The sequence below is a fragment of the Miscanthus floridulus genome, chromosome 6, assembly GCF_019320115.1.
Source record: "Miscanthus floridulus cultivar M001 chromosome 6, ASM1932011v1, whole genome shotgun sequence".
NCBI lineage: Eukaryota > Viridiplantae > Streptophyta > Magnoliopsida > Poales > Poaceae > Miscanthus > Miscanthus floridulus.
This window is the reverse complement of record NC_089585.1, coordinates 90,640,054-90,660,942: the sequence shown is the minus strand read 5'-3', so window position 1 is coordinate 90,660,942 and position 20,889 is coordinate 90,640,054. Positions and strand designations below refer to the sequence as shown.

The following is a 20,889-nucleotide window of genomic DNA, read 5'->3' as shown; positions in this document are numbered from 1 at the left end:
ATATGAGCACATATTTGTTTTCCTCTATATTTTGTTGTTATCTTGTAGTTAGTTGCTCGGATTAGAATGTAATTTGGTCCCCCATTTAGATGTTGCAATTATGTGTTCTACTTGCTTATCTAATTGAACTCTAATTGGATGTCTTATAAGCTTGTTTATATGTACCTAATTGACTTCTGATTGCATTAGAATATTTTTTTTCAATTGCTTTTGTTCATATGTTAGATCTTGTTTATTTTGATGCTAGAGTTAGCTTCTTTGAATTTTATAATTCATTTTTCAGTCAAATAAATTAATGCCTAGCATGAATGCAACACCCATAGGTAAAATTAATTAGGAAAAAATTATAAAGCCATTTTTATTCAAAAATGACAAAAAAACTAGATGAAACTTGGAAAATACCAGGAAAAAAAATCATTCTTTTTAGTTAGTGAAAATTATTTACATCTCAAAATAAAAATTCTGAGGTGTGACATGGTGGCCATTGGTGACCGTCTGGTCTTCCGGTGTTATGGCTAGGCATGCCCACATCTAGTCTTTTTGCACTTACCAAATGATTCTGTGGTGAAAGATAAAGAGCCCCAAATCAGCTAGTGATGTCGTTTTCTGCGTCCAAAAGTGCAGCTAGTAATTTCTATTGTTGGGGGCTATATATAAATAATTAAATGTATATTTACTTAGCTATTTGGTATTGTTGAAGCTGTTTGCCTAAGGTGTGGACACAAATATATATGCAAGAGATTCACCGTCCAAGGAGTGATCTTAAAGATTAAGATACTTAGTACTAGGTTTAGAGATTGATTAGTTCTAGTTTAGGTTGCTTGGCGTATTGCATTAGATATTAGCCTAGAGTTAGGCAAGGTTTGCACACTTCTTTGCTTGCCAATGCTTTCGAGCACCAGGAGCTGTAATATGGGGTTTGTTAATCTTGTGAGACCCTCAAACCGATCAATCCGAGTGTTCGGCTGGTTGGCTGGCTGGCCAGCCAACTCACGAAAGCACTGTTCACATGAACAGTGTTTTCGGACAGAACAGTACTTTTCTCTCACAACAATCGGCCGGAACAGTATTTTGTCTTATTTTCCTCTCACAACAATGTTGTGAAATGGAGGAGAGGACTTGGCATTTTGGCAGAAGTTCTTTCGAGTTTCGAGTTAGCATTCTGTGGAAGGTACGATGGAGACCCACTTGCCTGTTGTCGAGTTGCCAAACCAAGAGTTTGCATTGGTCCTTGCAAGGCGCATTAATAAAGACAAGTAAAAAGTATGAACTTTATGATATACCTCGGTTGAAGCCATTATGCGGTAGGTTACATTCTCTGACCCTTCTTCATATTCCTCGTTAAATACTTTTTTGCACCTTGTTTAAGCGACTTTTCCTTTTCTAGATTCACATGCTTAATTAGTTGATGATCAGATAGGATTAGAACTTAGATGTATTTTTTTTTTGTACTGTACTGTAACTGTAATCTCCTATAACTAAAAAAGAATAACAAAAGTAACGCTATTTTTTCGTGCGAATTTTTCTCGTGGGTCGTCTTCGCTCCGCCTCCCTACCCTACGATACCCGCCTCCGTCGGTCCGCCCCCTCGCCTTGCGATCGTTCCACCCGGTCCCCATCCCCTCGCGAGATCCCGCCTCGAATCAGCCTTCCTCCCCCAGTCCCCCTAGCCACGCCGCCTCCTCCTCTCCCTACCTGCCGTGATGCCGTTCTGTCGCACTCACGCCGTGGACCTTGCCGTTCGCGCCCGCGGCGTCATCCTTGCCCACGCCGACGCCTCCTTTCCCTCCCTGGCTCGCAGCAGCGCTGCCGCCGCAAGGCTGTGCCGGGAAGGACCGCCGATGCCCGTGCGTTGGGGGCTCCATGGAGAGATCTCAGGGACGGTGTGAGGTCCGATGATGGTCGCGTCAGCTGGACCACCCGTCGTCCTACGTCGCTCGGCCATGATTACACATCTCTGACGACGAGGGCATCCCTAGGGACTAGGGGCCACCGGCGCACCGCCTTCTCCTCCGACTATCTGCCTGTGCTGAGCTGTGATCTCCGGTAACGCTGGCGCTATGGCCCGCTGCATCCTCGACAATCTGAGACCTAAAGCAAAGTCCAGGCTCAGGTCATGCGTCATCCGATCCATTCTTGAACAAATATTTTTAAAATTTCGTACTTTCGGGCTGGGATTGTGTTCTGATTTTACATCACACAACTACCATCTACTACCAATACCCCATGTCGAGCTTTCCCAATTGAACCAGCGTGGACAGCGGCGGGCCCTTTCCTCCATGGAGCGACGGCAGCAGGACCAACGGGTGGGTGGCCAGTGCCAATGCAAGCCAATAAGCCATGATGTGTAGGCTTTGTGATTTCTTCATGATGACCACCAAACGAGTGTAGGTAATGTGCTTGGGAGAATTCTCCTGATTCTTTTTTGTTTGGATTCAGCCATATGCATCATTTGCAGCCAGATGGATTGTCATCATCTCATATGAATTGTACAAGCTGTGTGATAGTATAGTTGGATCTAGGTTCGAAAATTTTGATTGATGCCATATTGTTCTTCAATAGCTTTCTTCAGTTAATACAACTTTTCCCTGAATTCTTGTGGTACTCATTGTGCCCAAGTTGTGATTGTTGTAGGCAAGCAGGACCATCAAAATTGAATATACTGTGTGATTGATGAGTTGAACAGTATAGAACGTAGTTAGAAAATAGTTGATTGGTATACATACTTAGATAGCAAGGTGACTATATTTCTGCCAGACCCTGATAATTTACTGAAGCATCATCATGTTAGTTAAATGCTACAACTTTCAGCATTCCCTGAACCATCGTAGTTTTCTGACACGGGTAAATATCATAATTTTTTTTCATGTAGTTAAAGAATATTTTGACAGTGCTTCATAATTTTCTGAATTTTGATCTTGTTGCTTAATGAGATTGTTTATCCTCCCAATTTACAGAGAGCATTCATTTGTTTGTTTATCATCCAATGACAGGATGTAGAGCTCGATGAAATGGCCAGGAAGGGGTGCCCAAGGACAACGTGACCTACGCCACCATCGTCTCCGTGCTGACGAAAGGCCCATCCTGCTGCTAACCTTGCCGCAACCACGCTACACACGGAGGCCGCTGCTCGCTGCTCCCTGCCATGACGAAACGTGGTGTCAGTGCGGCAAGGAGTGCCAGAGCAATAAGGCCATCACTGGTAACAAGGTACGTTGTGTGTTCTCCTAAGTTAACCTACATGTTCTCTATTCGCAAATTTGCTTATTAGTGTGCGGTTGCAGTGAGCATGCAATGTAATTCCAGATCCCCACAACACAAAAATAGGATAGCGATTCTGTCAGTATGCATGTCTTTGTACCATTGGTTTTAATTCTTGGCTTCTTTCACATATTCAACTAAGGTGTTCGTATAGCCAATTTCTTTCGAAAGAAATTGAGAACAAATAGTTCTATCCTATAGCGGAGGCCTGTTATTTTGTGACATGTCATATGCTATCAGTATTCCAAAGAAGAAATACATCATCGAATCAGATATTGAACTGCTTGTGCATCCAGTTACGACGTGAAATGCCTATTTCACATCCTTGGCTTGGAGACGATTTGAACTGCTTTGTCATCTTTTATGGAACAACCTATTGTTTGTAGCTCTAAGCATATGAAATCAAGAGTCAAGATGTCGATTGTAGAATCTCCCACAACTAAAAAGCCTAAAGAGGAGACACCGTTTTGGTGCGACAAAAACTTCGCCTCACCTCGTCGGTCTACCCTGCGATCCTTGGCCGCTCTCCCCGCTCGATAGAAAAGGAAACCACCATGCTGCGATTCCCGCCCGCTTTCACCGCGCTTTAGAAAAGAAAAAGGAAATCACCGTCCACGTCGCTCCCCTGGCATTCGTTGGCAGACAGTTTCTCTCCACGCGCTTTAGTGAAGATGTCCCTTTCTTCAGACGAACAAGTAATTTTGAGTATGACACTATTTATTGGTGTGTATGAAAAATGTCCTCTGATGGGTTGACTTAATTCTTTTTCTGTGAAACTCAAAAAGACTTATCGGTCTGTATCCAGAAGAAAGCAAAGTCACAAGGTGCTAAGAAATGGCCTTGATATTTCTAGGTACTTCTAGGTTCTGATCCCGACAAGTGCTGAAGAATCCAAATATATATCATATACGAATAGCTCTTTTACAGTTTTAGAAAAAGGTAACAATGCGCATGCTTGCTAACAATGTTTCTTGCTGTTGCCTTTACCATGTGCAAACCAGAGCCCATCAACGGACACAACGGCTGATGCACCTCAAATTCTTTTGGGATGGACTTCAGGTCCTATAGGGCCGGATTGCATTGCTACTACATGTTTGTTTAGCACCTTGTTCTATCTATTTGCTTCGACGCAGTGCATGGTTCCAAGAGCTTCACAAGCAGAGTGCAGAGAGTTGCTGAATTGAAAAAGGAAATTGGAGAAGTCAGAAAATTCTATTCAGTCAGTACGTTACCCCTTATCTCAACTTTTTAAATTTCGGATAAGTTATTTATATTTTGTTATTATTATGGTATATTATCCTAGATACCGTGTGTGTTTATTATTTTTCATCCAAGCAGATACTTTGCCAACTTATTTGTAGAGATTTGAGATTTCTTTTTACTCTTCTAGGTCCTTTCAATCTATGATTGGGAGCTTCAGCAAATATAACATGTTTATGGGACTATGGGAGTTTTGACTTTTGAATGCGGCACCAGTCATACTGAATCAGGTCCAGACTCAAAAAACACAGCAGATACTAATTCTTCAGGTCAAGGCACATCCAAAGATCATGAGGATTCTGTTATAGTTACTAGGCCTGATGGCATGCCAGCACATATTAGGATGCCAGTGTTTGGTTTTTCCTTGTTGTATGTGTTTCCTCACATCTTATTACTTCTCTTCATTATGTCATTCTTCTACTACATAAAATTTTCAGCAGGTTGCATCTTTGCACTCTGCAGGAACCCTCCTAACTGATGGACATCTCAATATGGACATCATATAGCTAATGACAAAGGATAAACTTTTAAAAAAAAGTACATACTATGTAGCTGTTTAGTCATGAGATAGCTAGCCATGAGATATCATAGCTATTTCTGTTGTTTGGTCAGTCTGAGGTGTACTGAACCCGCATCATAGAGTGCATGACTATCATACATACTTCTATTTTCCATGTATGATGATAACCTCAGTTGCCAGTTTAGTGCTGATTGAAAAATACTTTGGTGTTGCCCAATTGAATAGAAAACACATATTTGGAGAGAACTTCATATCATTATTAACACGTTAGTTGTGCATAAAACCTAGAATTGTTATGCTTTTTGTTAGCTGAGTTATCATTTTTCTTAGTATGTGCTCATCTTCATCTCACTTTCAACAATCCTCCCTCCAAATGTTTTGATTTTTCAAAAAAATTCAGGGGCTATTCCTCTCTGGAAATACTATCAAATTTATTTCAACTGCAAAGATGGTGAAGATTGCATCAGCTATGATCTCCATACAATTTAAGTTGCAACCAATCTCTTTTACTTCAAAAACAAATTGAAAAGAAACAATACTCAGATTATTGTTTGCTAACAATGCAAGATCGAGCCATCAACAAATAGCTGCACAGTGTATTAATCTCAAGAATAATTGTATCTTTGCCTGAAATCTCGGACATTCGAAATTGTTTCTGATCCTCTGTTTTAAATGAGCTCATTAAGGTTGAAATAAAGTTCAAGATGCACTTGTATATATTCAAGTCATGGTTCAATGCTTTAGAAAATTTATTCTTTTTGTATGACATTATGATTATGTTGTGGCCCTTTTTAAAGGCAATTCATGTCGACTTTTTGAAATTTTATTGGCTGCTATCCTACTACAAGTTGTTTGTATATTTTAACGCAAGAAAAACAGTAGTTATTCTTCCATTGCATGTGAAATATTAGGCATGTGTGTGTCGCACGTGCATGTCTACTTCAAATTTTATATAATTCACTTTGAACTTAATGTGCGAAAGAACTTCAAATGTTTCTCTGTTACTCTACTTCCCAGTCTTGTTCTACTATTTCCCAATGATTACACCATTTTGGTTGTTTAATTTGTGTTATCCTAAATGTTATTGTAGCTATTAGAAATAAATGTAACTGAAGCCTATCTGGCTTCCTGTAACTGAAGCCTGTCCGGCTTCCTCTTGTACAACTATATATGAAAGGTTCACCCCTCCCTCCTAGGGAAATGGTAGTTTTTTTTATAACAGGGAAATGGTAGTTGATGTGGGGGTTTTGATTGTCGATGAGGTCGACGGGATCGACGAGATCGGCACGACTATGTCTCTGGACGCCGGAAGGTCGACGATGGAGTTGGTAGCGAAGACGGTGGCCGCCGAGGAGCAACAGCACGGTAGCCCGCTCCCAAGAATCAAATAGCAGTTAATGTAAAACAATGGTAGGTTACTTGCAAATGAGACACTTCCCACATAAATGAGGTACCAGAGCTAATTTGATATATTGATAAGAGCATTGTTCTCAATACAAAAGTTGGGATCAAAGTGCTTGAATGCTTGCTCTTTCTTCTGAATGATATAGAACTTACTGGACCAATCAAGCAGGTAACAATCTTTCTTCAAGTATGCTGAATAAACTTATTGCCTCACATTTTCTTCACTATTATTGAATCCTTTTGGCAGATGGATTTGTTCTGAGTTTCAAATGTGTATTGACTGCTGAGTGGCCTATTCAGGAAGTATACCAGTTATATTTGCAGTAGTCTGTTTAGGAAGTGTTTTTTTTTTTTTTGCAGTTTCTAAGAAAGCAAGGACACCGTTGTTATCTTATCATGCGATCCGTGTGTTTTTAGTACAAAATGTTAACTATCCCGTAGCAATGCACGGGACACTACCTAGTATGTAAAAAAACATATACCTTGACGTTTGGTCTCTATTTATAATGTGTTTTAAAATACGGTTATCATTCCTAGATAAATGGAGTATTTGTGAAACGTTGACTACGAAGAATAATTTTTATGTGGTTCGAAAACATAAAATTTAACTGTGTAGATTTGTTTGATTTGGGAAAACACTTCTGTAACTTCATAGAGCATTGAATTTCAAAGCAGAGTGGTCCAAGTTTAGAGAGCGAGCCATCCAAAGTACAGCATCAAGTTGTTGTGCTTACCATAGGGTATATTGACAAAAATGTTGAAGTTAATTTGTGTCAGGGACTACTCATGGTTGGACTTTCATATGGGCCGTAGGCTTGGGCCTAGTCGAGCAATTGTCTGCTGGACAGCTGGGCGTTATCTACAAGAGGGCCACAGGGGCAGCAGCGAAGGGGCATCGAATCCTCGAATCATTTACCAAACAACTGAATATTTCTCCTAGGCTACTGCTCTTCTTCCCTCCCTACTCTATCTCCCTATGTACCCGGTTTCCCCTTCTTCTCTGCTCCGACCTCTCTTTCCCCTATACTCTGAATTGCTCTGAGGGCCTGTTTAGTTTCCAAAAATTTTTGTGCAGTATCCATCATATCGAATCTTGCGGCACATGCATGGAGTACTAAATATAGACGAAAAAAAAACTAATTGTACAGTTGGGTGAGAAATCGCGAGACGAAACTTTCAAACCTAATTAGTCCATAATTAGATACTAATTGCCAAATACAAACGAAAGTACTACAGTAGCCAAAATTCAAAAAAATTTGCATCTAAACGCGCCCTGAATGTTGCTAACAATTTGACTGTTAGGAGACCAGAGACATAGACCACGAGTTTGAAAAGGATGTTCGATACTGGTATACTTCTCGACCATAGAGACATAGACCACGTTTAAACCATGTTCGGTGAAAAAGAGAGATGTTGGTATAAAGCAAGGTAAGGTGCGAGGAAAGGAGCAGCAGGCGCTATCAGGTCATTGTCCTTGCTTCTTTTTTTCGCGATCGGGCGTAGCCCGTTTTTCATTAAAAACGGACAGGAACGTGATAAAAGTGAAGCTTGCACCAAACATAGCCAGCGAGAAACCGGCTAGGATTGACGTGCTCAAACGCCACCAAAACCCAAACACCGAAACGGGCTATACGTCCCCCAAGTTTTGCGACCGAAGCGAAGCTTGCTAGACTCGCCAGGCTTGAGTACCCAGCGTCGAGCCACCCATTGGCTTCCAGCAACAGCTGCCGTGTAATGGCCACCGCCGAGAGCGCCTCTCCTCTGAAAGTGCAGCAATTGCGTCCTTTACAAACCGTCTAGCAGACGAGCAGAACCAAGGTGTCGAAGCCCGGCAGTAGGCCTTTCCCAAGCATGCTTCTGCAGCGCAACCACCACTGACCGAGCTCATCTTCCAAATCAGGTAGCATGGCTGATAGGCCGAGCGGATGCAAGACACGGAGCCAGATCTCCCTGCTGATAACACAGCCAAGCAGCAGATAGATGGTTGGTGGTTTCCGGGCACTGGTCACATAGGATGCAGACATCACTCACCTGGAGAATTGTCCTTGCTTCGAAAACACAAGGTGCTGCGGTCAATAATGTCTAGCTAAAAGTTTTGCTTCAAATAAATCAACCTTTGTTTTTAAAACATCGTATCATCACTGGGTTTGACCGAGACTCCCGAGAGTGCAGAAGAGCACCTTGTTTTAGACTTGCAGGACTACAATTGCCAAATAAGTTCTTTAATTTCTTTTTGACATTATTATAATTGCCAAAGTAGTTCACTGTGTATCCTAGTCCTAAAGTAACCGCGGATAAAATAACCACGAGTGGTGACTCTTTGGTTATTTTTCCCCTAGACTGGCTGGAAGTCCAAAGCATGCTTCTCTTGCTGTCTCCACCCTCCCTCCGTCGGTCCTCATTGAGCTATGCTTCCTTCAAAATCACTAACCATCTGAACCTATATTATTTTATTATTAGTGCTAACAAATTACAAATGTATTCGTGTAGCACAGAACCCAATACATATTAAAATTAGACGTTGTATCATTGCGCGAACGCGAGTTGTTCCAACTTGTTTGCGTACACGTCATGAATCCAGATCGCATACGAGATATGATGTACGTGAGGACAATTTGGAAAGTAAAAAAGGTAGGAGAAAAAACAAGTTAGAAGAAACAATATGCTCCTCAACATTAGGTATAGATCATTAATGAACGTCCAAACTTTTTGCATCGTAAAACCGAGTTTTTTTGTGATGGTATATTCGAAAGTTCTTATATGTGACCAAATACTATTGACCAATGAAATACGACAAAATGCACTGGGAAATTAGGTTAAATTAGAAGTGGATTTATATTTATGTTAACTAGTAATCGTGTTCATACATTACAACGAGATGTATAATTTGTTGTGTGGTGCTCTTGATAATGGTAACGTGTTGTTAGCCTGTTGTGAATTTTACCAATATAAACTATCTAATTAGACTTGGTCTAATCTCAAATCAAATAAATTGTAAAGTCCACAATAAATGCTAGTGCAATAAAGAAATAATACACATTGACTCAACTAGGTTGTTGTGTCCACCTGCTGTAATTCTAAGAAAGGTGAGAAGAGAGCCACACGTACGCCACAACACGAACGAGCTTGTGTAGACCGTAGAAAAGCCATGGCATGAGTAGTTCTGCAGCTCCAAATTTTAAGCAAGAAGGATGAAAAGAGAAAATGGACCGTGGGATGGAGGGGGTGCGAAAGAAAAAACTCACTCTTTCCCTCTTCAATACTAGATCTGTTTAGATCCATTAGCTAGGCAGTAGCTAATAGCTAATATTAGCTAGCTAACTATTAGCTGATTTGAAAGTTTGGCCTAACTAATAAGATAGTTGTTAGTTATCAGCTAGATTATTAGCTAATTTGTTTGGCTTCCAAAGGGCTAATTAATAGCAACAAACTTTAGTTATATGGATTCAAATTCAAAAAATGGCCATACGTAAGAAAAAAAATCATTTCTAAGAGCATCTTCAACGGTTCCTCAATATCACTCATCATCCCTATAAAACTGTCATATTGGGGGAGATGACCTCTTTTTTGTGCTCCAACAATCTCTCAATACAATCCCCTTTTTGTGGTGGCACAATCTCCTTTTTTTTGTGGCCACCAAAATCTCCCCCATCTCTCCTCAAATAGAGGAGTTGTATCTTCCCCCAATATGGGGGGTCCACCACTAACTGTCAATCACCGACCGGAATCAACGGGGCCATGCGCTCGTCGCCGCGGGGAGTTCATCGTCGTCATGGCGGACCTCGTTGCCGTCGCGGAGCGCGAACTCGGAAAGCATCTCGAACGAGTCCACGGATTCTTCTCCACGTAGCCGGGGCAGGGATTCGTGGGATGAGCCCTTCCCGTCCTCTGCGGTGGCGGGGGCCGGCGGCAGGGCGGAGAGTCGCAACCGATGAAACAGTCGCAGGAGGCCATGGGAGCAGTTGCCGAAGGCTGTGTGGTGGCCATGGCTGCGGTCGTCGGCAAGGCGTGCGGTGACCTGGCCATGCGTGGTTGCCTAGAGGCCATGCGGTGACCGGAGACCGTGCTCGGTTGCCTGGAGAAAGCAGAGAGAGAGAGGAGAAAGAATGAGGTAGAAGAAAATTGACAACTAAGTCCCACGTATTGGGAGAGATTATTGACGATCTGTTGCAACAACTCTTCTAATAATCTAAGAAAACCTATTAGTGGCCACCAATATCACTCTGTTGGGATGAAATATTGGTAAGATGTTGGAGATGCTCTAAACCACTGTCAATACAAATGATTAATCAAGGAAGTGCAGGCTGTGAGAAGTCGAAAACAAGCCTCTCTATTTACGACGAGATAGCATGGGAAGTCGTAAACAAACTTCTTTCATGGGGACAAGCACACGGGCGGGCGCGGCGCCGCGGCGGGTGGCCGAGCCAGGCCGCCGCTGCCGGGTGCTGACTCGAAAGAAACTGCGTCGGGCGGCGTCCAGGCGCTGTCTCGTTCCGCCCACCACCAACCCCGCTCCCGCCTCAACCGCCGAGATCGTTTCCGGCCCGCAAACCAACGGCCGATCGGATCGCCATACGAACGCGCCATCGTTTAAGGAATTCCCATCGTTTAATATCGCTCCTCCACCGCCGCGCCGCGACCTACTCCCCCCCCCCCCCCCCCCCCCCCCCCCCCCCCCCCCCCCCCTGCTTTCCCCACAATTCGCGTCTCGGGGGTTGGACCAGCCACTCTCCCCGGCGGAGGCGGGCAGACAGGGGCCGCTGCGCCGAGCGACCTGAGCGACGCCGCCGCCACCGGCAAAGCCACGGCACGGCACCCATGGAGTCGCGCGCCCTCCTGCACGCCCGGCCCGCCGCCCTCCTCCCTCCCCGCGCCGGCCTGCGCCGCCCTCTCCCGCTCCCGCGCCCGCGGGCAGTCTCCCTCTCCCCCGCCGCCAAGCCCGCGCTCCAGTCCCCGCTCCTCGCGTCGAGGGGCCCCTTCCTCCCGCGGCACGATGCGGTTCTGGGGAACGGGTTCCTGAAGCGGAGAGCGGCCAGCGCTGGCGGTGACGTGTCCTTCCGCGCCCAGGCCGCGGCGGCCTCGGCGCCGGCGCCGCAGCCGGAGGAGTCCAGTACAAAGTTCCTCGGCATCGACGTGAAGACGCTCAAGAAGATCGTGCCGCTGGGGCTCATGTTCTTCTGCATCCTCTTCAACTACACCATCCTGCGGGACACCAAGGACGTGCTGGTGGTTACCGCCAAGGGGAGCAGCGCCGAGATCATCCCTTTCCTCAAGACCTGGGTCAACCTGCCCATGGCCATCGGATTCATGCTCCTCTACACCAAGCTTTCCAACGTTCTCTCACGGGAGGCGCTCTTCTACACCGTAATCTTCCCCTTCATCGCCTTCTTCGGCGCCTTCGCCTTCGTGCTCTACCCGCTCAGGGACGTCATCCATCCCACCGCGCTCGCGGACAAGCTTCTCGCCGCGCTCGGCCCGAGCTTCCTTGGCCCGGTGGCGATACTGAGGATTTGGAGCTTCTGCTTATTCTATGTTATGGCTGAGCTCTGGGGCAGCGTCGTCATCTCTGTGCTCTTCTGGGGGTTCGCGAATCAGGTCAGTCTGAACTTTGGATTCTTGGATCAATATTGCCATGTAGTGTTAATAACTTCTTTAATTATAGTGAAACAGCTTGTTTTGAACCATCTGATAGCTAATAATGATTTGACTGGATGGTTTGGTTATTGGACACTGACAAAAGATGGGAAGGGTAAAACTTGTCTCTTATCAGTTTAGTTTAGGCAGGTAGTGGTTTGTTCGTGGGATAATGGGTTGGTAATAAGACATTTTGGTTTTTAGTAGGCCCTGCATTGTAGCTTGGCTCATTGTATTGCATAACTTTCAGGCTTAAAAAATCTAGGTGCTCGTTGCTTTCTTTTATGAATATGTTGGGCTCCATTATTGTTCACTTTCCATGATCTAAATGAGGTTGAGCTATTGTCAGTCTCAAATTGGTTGTGGATGTCTATTACATTGAACTTGGCTGGATATGGTTCACACTTTATAACTCCTTTCTAAAGAAGTATTTATTGGTGGATCTAGACTTGCAAATCTAACGTGTCTCTGTCTTAGGGCTACTTTTATGGCCAGAAAGGAAGGGCCCTGGTTTGGTATATTCGTCTGTTATTTATTCGACTACGATTTCTTGTTTTATGAGGGATACGATAGGGGAAGCCTCACCGTGACATAATGACATCAAGAGAATAAATGCATAGTGAAAAAGGCTTAAAACAAGAAAAAAAAGGGAATTCAAAACATGGAATAAGCTTGACTGCGTAATAAAGAAAGACAACCACCAGTGAGTATCAGCTCGATAATAAGTCAATAGACAATACACTTCAAAAAGGTGACACAACGGCACCACTCTTGTAGCATGACTGGTTGATTCCTTATTTACTTCCATGCATCTGAGTGAAATCGGCTCAACTACTGAAGACCTTGAAGCAATTCTTTTGCTCAAAAAACTCTGTTTAAACAACGATCAATCATAAAACATTCTGGTTGACTTTTTTTTCTTTGTAACATCACCAAGTACACCCAGTACATGGCAGCATGTGTTTCAACTGTATCTTGCATTGAGCATCTGAAGTTGTCAACAATAAGATTGTCAACCATGTGTCCTTAAGGAGCATTAAGCTCATAATTGTTGATTTCATAATTTGTTTTTCTGGTTAGCAACCTTATTATTATCTCATATGTGTGCTAGTATGTAACCTTTCTACCTTCATATCAAACTCTTGTGGGAGTTTCTTTCCCGTGAATTCCCCTCATTAGCTTGATGGGAAGGTTTCTAACTGGGAGTATTATGAAGAGTGTTCAACTGTTCACAAGTCTGAGAGAGAGAGAGAGAGAGAGTTTCCAGCTAGATACTACTCCCTCTAGTTACAAATACTTGAGGCTTTGACCAAAATACGGCCAAACTGTTAAAATTTTGGTTGCCAATAGTTTTCAGAATATTTAGTTTGGAAACATAAAAATCAGGTGTAGTTTTTCTTGAAAGCTATCTTCATAATATCATGCTTATTAGATATTATAACTATACTTTAATATGAAAAAATAATGGTCAGAGTTAAAACTCGAAGAACATAGAAAGTCGATAGCAACAAGTGCTTAGAGTGGAGGGGTTAGTGTTTTTCTAATCAGTGATTCAAAGCTTTTTAGCCCACGGAGTGACATCTTAAATGCAGTAGCCATCATCTGATTGATTGAATAAGCTGCACCTTTGAATCGATGGACACGTCACCCAGATGTTGCACACGAGGAGCATTCATATTATCCCTTCTTGTTGACTGGTGGATCCATTTTCAAGAGTTGGTTAAAAGGTGAGCTGTATAGGGGAGGTAACGGGAGGAGTGTCTGCTGCTCTTGGTTGCAGAGTTCTCGGTGGAGTTGTTATTAGGTTTTTGGGATGCCATTGGAGAACCGACCAAGTGAAATGTGTGCCTTGCAGCAGCTCTATGTCTCTATATGGCATTCTGGTGTCTGAAATTTGGATTTTTTATATTCGCATTTGTTGAAATTCTCATCAAATGTTGAACCTTCAGGCTCCAGCTTGATCTGATTCATATTTTTTTTTCCAGATTACCACAGTTGATGAAGCAAAGGAATTCTACCCGTTATTTGGCCTTGGGGCTAATATTGCCCTTATCTTTTCTGGGCGTACTGTGAAGTATTTCTCAAATTTGCGCAAGACATTGGGTCCTGGAATTGATGGCTGGGAGGTATCTTTGAAAGGTATGATGAGCATAGTGGTACTTCTTGGACTTGTCATAACTTCCATATATTGGGGAGAAAACAAGTTTGTTTTGAATGATCCTTCACTTCCAAAGTCTGATCGTAAGAAGAAAAAGGTTGGTAGCTGTGGTTTATCATGCTCCCTTTTTCCCCCTTTTTATTGCTATTCAACTCAATCTGGTAACGATTTGTTCAACAGGAAAAGCCTAAACTTGGCATGAAAGAGAGTCTGAAGGTTCTGCTCTCCTCGAGGTATGTGAGGGATCTAGCCACCTTAGTGGTTGCTTACGGCATTAGTATCAATCTTGTCGAAGTTACATGGAAATCAAAACTCAAGGCACAGGTAATCTTTCTCAACTATCTGTTCTTTTCATGTTGCTTTGTTCCTACTGTGATCTGTTTTCAGTATTCAGTAACACTTTTCTTATTCACTGCAGTTCCCTAGTCCAAATGAATACTCATCTTTCATGGGTGATTTCTCGACCGCAACTGGAATTGCAACTTTCACAATGATGTTGTTAGGACGTTTTATACTACGAAAATTTGGCTGGGGTGTGGCTGCAATGATCACCCCCACCGTTCTGTTGCTGACTGGTGTCGGATTCTTCTCTCTGATCTTGTTTGGACAGCCACTGACTCCTATGCTTGCCACGATGGGTATGACTCCCCTACTGGCAGCCGTTTATGTGGGCGCCATGCAAAACATATTTAGCAAGAGTGCAAAGTACAGTTTATTTGACCCATGCAAGGAAATGGCGTATATTCCTTTGGATGAAGATATGAAGGTTTGTTGATCTTTCCAGATTATGTCTTTCTTCTTACTATGCTCGTGTTACTTAAAGGTATTTTTAACATGATTTTGTATTTGTTTGCTGATCTTTTGTTCTCTTGTGATGCTTACTTTCATCTAATCATGTAAGATAAATTTATATAGTTCTGACCAACAAATTTAATTGATAAAAAGCTCTATGTTGACTAGTGAGTTAGTTATATGCGCAGCTATTTGTTAGCCTGTTCAAAATTTCTGATGATGCATATGGTCTTTTCTAAAGCCTGTTAAATATCGTATGTAAATGTACCTTCTCTTGGTCCTGTACCTTAAAAAATGGCATTAGCTATATCTTGCTGCTTGCTACATGACAGATACGATAACTAATACTTTTCAATTAAATCAGGTCTTGTGAACATCGTACCGCTTTCCCCAAATATCTCTGAAATGTCTTGTCCTTGAACTTAGAACCAGGCGTGGGTGGCTCAATGATTCTTGATGTCCCACTGTGTGCACCATTATTCTACTGCACATGCCAACTCTAGTTCCCTCTGTTTGCAGGTAAAAGGAAAGGCAGCCATTGATGTTGTTTGCAACCCGCTGGGCAAGTCCGGTGGTGCACTTATCCAACAATTCATGATCCTGACATTCGGATCCCTGGCAAATTCAACTCCATACCTTGGCGGCATACTGCTGGTCACCGTCCTCGCGTGGCTAGGCGCGGCGAGCTCATTGGACAAGCAGTTCTCGAGTTTGGCTAAGGAAGACCTGAAGAAGGAGAAAGCCCAAGAGAAAGTAGATCCCTCGCTACTCAAGGCGCCTGCAAAAGGCACTGATGATGTACTGGTGGAGCAGACAAATGGATCCGTGACGAGCCAAGCAACTGGAACAGAGAGCTCGCAGTCGAACGCACCCCCCATTCAATAGCTTCCATCAGAAGTTGTAGTTAGGAGAGTGATTACAATGAGCAGAAATAATTGGTATTAAAATAATTCATGGCTTTCAAGTTTGTAACAGTGTGCAGCTTCAAGCTGCTGGTAATTTTTCTTTGTAACATGAGCAAATTTTGACAGCCGGCAGTGAATGCCGTTCTGGAAACGGCCCTGACCCTTTGTGCCGACGTCAAATGCATAAATTGTGTGTCTTGAATTGAATCATGTCACAGTAAAGAAATTGATGCGTGGTTCTCTTCAGTAGTATCAGCTGAATGTTCAGCAGGACACGACAAGGTGTGTTGTTTGGAACCGCTTGAATTCGGATTCTTGATGAAAACAACCGAGAATGCCACCCAAACTATTTGAGGTGAAAAGAATCTGAAATTGAACTGGGAGCCGAGAATAATCTTGTACCATGAGGGGTGAACCGCGTTTTCCCACCGCTCATTCCAGGGCGCATCATGATACAGGGCCTGATTTTGGTGTTTCCCAATGCTCGAGCATGGATCACATCGGTCCGTTCGGCTTACCTTATAATCCGCACTATTTAACTTATTTTTTCAGCCGAAACAGTGTTTTTCTCTCATAACAATTCAGCCAGAACAATATTTTTCAGCCAAGTTTCAGCGAGCCGAATGCGGCTATCAAACTGATTATCCGATCTTTACTTTCTCACCCTTCCATTGCTGCCATGAGAGGTACCCGGAAATGAACTAACGACCGTCCGAGAGCTGAGAGGCCACCTTGGCTTTGTCAGCACCAGGTCAGCTCAGTACAGCAGGGAACATTGCCGGGGATGGTACAGCAACGGTGGGGGAAACAGCACCCTAGGCTGCCTGTACACCTGGTGAAGTGATTGATTGCCGTTCTTCCAAAACAGAAATGATTGTTTCTTCAGAACGCCACTGTTGCACTCTGTTCTTCCCAATATTTGGCCTACCCATTAGTGGATAAAACTCTGGGGTTTGAAGCCTCAAAACTTTAGAGTCGTGTATTTGCTTTTGTGTCATCAGAAGCAAGATGCAAATCGACGGGGACGGACCACCTACATTCGGATGGATGCACAACGCCCCCATTCTGTCGCTTTTAAGCGAGCGCTCTTCTTGTGTGTCCCCAACTGCTTTACCTGTGCTTTACTCGTTTGCCGGTGGAGTGGAGATCGCATAAGCATGCGACCCGTTTTCTCCCTCCAGTCTTTCTCACTAATCTGTGTTAGGTAGCGATGTCGAGGGCAACAGCCATCTATCGGACAGTCCAGAACTCCAGAAGAAACCCTGGGACCTGAAGTTGACCGCTTCGCTTGAACTTACCAGTCTAGCTTATCGGTCATGGTATAGTATTTTTCTCTCATAATAAATCAACAAACCATACTTTTCAGCCTGGCTTTTCAGCGAAGCGAACAAGGAACCACTAGTGTTGCAGAATGACAAGGCAAGGCTGCAGTGATGCAGCTGGAAGAGGGTAGAGTGAGCTTCCCTCTTGACCACAGTCCACAGACCACAGGGCAGAATCGAAGTTGAGACTCGAGGACGATGGGAGAGGACCAGAGGAAGGTGCTTTGCCACGTGTTGTCGCACATTGCCGCGATTTAAGTTGACGACGCGAGTAATAAAGCACATCTAAATTTGCAGTAGCAGCTGTATTATACACAAAATAGAAGCACGCACACACCACTAGCCATTCCTTATCGAAACATTTCACTCTCACGGACTTGTCCCCATCGGCGAAGCTATCATGCGGGATCATGCCGCGCCACGCCACGCCACGGTCCCACTCCGCATGAAACGACGAAGCGCCGCTCAGTGTCACATATCGTGGCGTGGGGACTTTGGGACACGGCCGCGTTGGACTTGGACTTGGACTTGGGCCCCCAGCACTCGCCCACTCTCGCACGCACACACCTGTACGTACAGCACACGCACGCATCACATGCGAGTACGGGCACCCGGATCATCGCTTTCGCTTCACTGGTGGCTGCTGCTGCTGCTGCTGGACGCCGGCGCGGCCAGCGGCCAGAGGCGGGAGAAGGTGGAGGAGACGGCGATGCCGGCCATGTTGAGCCCCTTGCTGCTGCCCCAGTCCGGCACGGGCACCCACCGCCACTCGCGGCGCGCGCGGTCGTACGACAGCCACACCAGGTCCCACGCGCCCCGGCAGTTGGAGATGAGCACAAGACGGACCACGCCCTCCCGCTCCGCCAGCAGCCCCGTCATGACGGCGTACGGCTTCCGGAACCCCTCCACCAGGTCGCCCGGCACGCTGGCCACCAGCTCCCAGTCGCCGCCCACGGACCCGCCGGCCCCGAACCCGTACAGGTCCACGCCCGTCACCACCTTGACCCGGGTGCGGCTCGTCGGGTCGTCGATCGCCGCCGACCGCACCACGGCCGCGCTCCCGTCGCCGTACACGTGCAGCCGGTCCCCGCCGTGTCCCGCGGCGGCGGCGTTCGGGAACCGGGGGCGGAAGAAGACCGGGCGGTCGTCCGCACGCGGGCCGGCGTACACCATCACGCAGTCCGGCCCGGCGTGCGCCGCGCAGAGGTAGGTGCCGTCTCCGTCTGGGGCGGCCGCCGGCTCTGCCCCCTCCTCGGCCAGGACCGCCTCCGACTCCTGCCACGTGTCGGTCTCGGACCGGTACTCGAAGAGGAATGGCGTGTTGTTCACCAGCTCGGCAAACAGAAACCTTGCAGGGAAAAGCAACCATTTTTACACTGACGTCAGATCGAATTTTACTGCGGGTTAACTGTTGCTTGGGCACTGCTAATTACTCGTACTATATGTGCCGTTTAGTAGTGACGAGGAATAATTGAGAATCCCCGCGTGGTAAAGGTAAAACTGGGAACCGAGAGGGAGGAGGTTAGTGGTGCTTGCAAGTTTTTCTATTTTCTTCCGTAAGAGTAAGAAAGACCCTCTCCGTAAGAAAAGGACGGGTACCTAAACCGGTTCGATCCGGGGGGATCGGCGACGAGCTTGAGGCCGAAGCGACGCCAGGAGGAGGTGCCGCGGGGGCCGAGCGGGGACGGCGGGAGGCGGCGCGCGGCGCGCGCGGTGAGGTCGACGACCACGAGCTCGCGGCTGCCGTTGGCGGCGAACAGGAAGGAGCTGGCGGACGCGGCCAGGAAGTAGAGGTCCTCGCCCGGTGGCACGGCGGGGGCGAGGATGGCCGAGACGGGGATGCGGAACCATCGGCCCGAGGGCCCGTGGAAGCCCCTGATGGCGGCGTCGCGGGGCGGGAGCTTCTTGAAGAGGAGCAGCCACGCGGCGGCCGGGCCGCCGCCACCGGAGGACGCCGAGGAGAGGTGGTAGAGGCGTCGGAAGTCCGGGGAGGAGATGAGGCCGGAGAGCGGGCGCGCCACGGAGCGCACGCGGAGGAGCTCCGGGACGGCGAGGCGGAGCAGGATCTCGTGGAGGAGCTCCGACGGGAGCAGCAGCAGCGGGCCCAGCGCCGTGGCGGCCGAGCTCGCGGGCGATGGGTGGGGGTGCTCGCCGGCGATGGGGTGGTGGTCGGCCATGGGAGGCGGGGAGGGGGTTAGGTGAGGTTTAATTCTGCTTGGGGATCGGAGGATGATGGGCTTCGCTTGTTTGGGAGACAAGTTCTGTGGCGCCGCCCTTTTATACAGACCAGAGAGACGGGGGTTTTCTTGGAGTCTTGAGACTCTTTTGGTTGTTTATTACCTGCGCTCAGCTAAATCTGCATTTTCCGGGGATTTAAGGGGTAGTGGGGGATTTTCTTTTTTTCTTGTTGCTTGCCGTTTTGTGGTGGGGATGAAAAGGATGTGCATGATTTTGTAGGGCACTCTAGGTTTTTCTATTCAGCTAATGTGCATGATTTTGTAGATGATGCATGCCTATGACTTAATTTACTTGCCCGTGCATGTTAATTCAAATTTTAAAATCCTATGATCCAGGCCCTATGTGAACACCAATAGTACTTTTTATATTTATATTACATGGGGCCTTTTCAAAATAAAGAGAATTCTCGGTTAGGAGAGTATTATTTCTGCTCTAACTTGCTGTTCAAGTCCATCATTCCCTAAAAGTTACTGTTAGCAATTACACGCATGCGCAATCTGCTCGCAGGTTACCACCGTACCTTTCGTCGCAAGATAATTACTTAGTCTTGATACTCAAGTAAGGATCGTTTTTTGGCCTCACTTGATTCTCTCTCGCAAGAAGTATTTTAGTACAAAGAGAATAAAACATGATTGAAATTCTGGTTCTCTCATCCTATTCGTTTGGCTTATAAATCGTATTTTTTCAGCCAACGAACGGTATTTTTTTTTTATAATAAATCAGTCAACGGTACTTTTCAAGCAAACAAGGCATCTATCATGGAGGGACTGTGGGGCCGATTCCATATACTCAAACCACATGAACGGCATGAACCGCGTCGTCCGGTTTCCTTTCGTGTACTCTGCTTGGCAAGAGTAAGTGGCTTTTGCTATGGAAGTCCATTTCTAGAACTCCTCCGAAAGAACGAAAGTCTCTATTGTCTTGTCTAAAGAAGTCAACCAATCTCACATTTAATTAAATTTATATAAAAACTACCAATATCTATAATATATAATAAGTATCACTAGATTAATCATAGAATATGTTCTTATAATAAATCTTTTTGATGAATTAAATGTTGATAGTATTTTTTTATAAATCTATTTAAATTTGGAATTGATTAATTGTTTTATGTATAGCAGTATATATAATGATCACTTTCCATTTATTTAGCAAAGGAAGAACCGGACTCCAGGATGTTCTAACCGGAACAGAGTAGCCACCACTTGAACAATAGCCATCACAATTCACAAACACAAACTCTGCGCTGCCTCCGCTCACAGAAAAATTTGACGGTTGTGCCGTGAACCCGTGACACGCATTCATAGTCTGTGACACTTTAGTTTATTTCATTTCAATACGGAACCATACATCCATCCAAATAGTGGACGTCAGCGAGGGCCTCTCCCAGTTTTC

The 20,889-nt window shown here is 45.4% G+C and overlaps 2 protein-coding genes and 1 long non-coding RNA gene across 6 annotated transcripts; 2 read left to right on the top strand and 1 right to left on the bottom strand.

Annotated features, from left to right (window-relative positions):
- Positions 1-1,549: 1,549 nt before the first annotated feature.
- Positions 1,550-6,692, top strand: LOC136456303 (uncharacterized). Of its 4 annotated transcripts, none has more exons than XR_010759406.1 (5): positions 1,550-2,391; positions 2,994-3,210; positions 4,263-4,484; positions 4,652-4,890; positions 4,962-5,433. It is a non-coding gene; the product is annotated as an uncharacterized lncRNA (long non-coding RNA). The 4 variants fall into 4 exon arrangements; XR_010759405.1 differs by having other exon boundaries at positions 1,551-2,391; positions 4,984-5,432; XR_010759407.1 differs by lacking the exon at positions 4,962-5,433 and adding an exon at positions 5,442-6,692 and having other exon boundaries at positions 1,552-2,391; positions 4,652-4,790.
- A 4,433-nt stretch (positions 6,693-11,125) lies between these two features.
- On the top strand, positions 11,126-16,154 carry LOC136456301 (ADP,ATP carrier protein 2, chloroplastic-like). Its single transcript, XM_066456117.1, has 5 exons — positions 11,126-12,040; positions 14,065-14,334; positions 14,418-14,561; positions 14,656-15,003; positions 15,549-16,154. The coding sequence occupies exons 1-5, from the start codon at positions 11,264-11,266 to the stop codon at positions 15,912-15,914; spliced, it is 1,905 nt and encodes a 634-aa protein (XP_066312214.1). The 5' UTR covers positions 11,126-11,263; the 3' UTR covers positions 15,915-16,154.
- A 1,317-nt stretch (positions 16,155-17,471) lies between these two features.
- LOC136456302 (uncharacterized) lies at positions 17,472-19,616 on the bottom strand. Its single transcript, XM_066456118.1, has 2 exons — positions 18,856-19,616; positions 17,472-18,604 (listed from the first exon to the last, which is right to left on the bottom strand). The coding sequence occupies exons 1-2, from the start codon at positions 19,431-19,433 to the stop codon at positions 17,887-17,889; spliced, it is 1,296 nt and encodes a 431-aa protein (XP_066312215.1). The 5' UTR covers positions 19,434-19,616; the 3' UTR covers positions 17,472-17,886.
- Between the last annotated feature and the right edge of the window lie 1,273 nt (positions 19,617-20,889).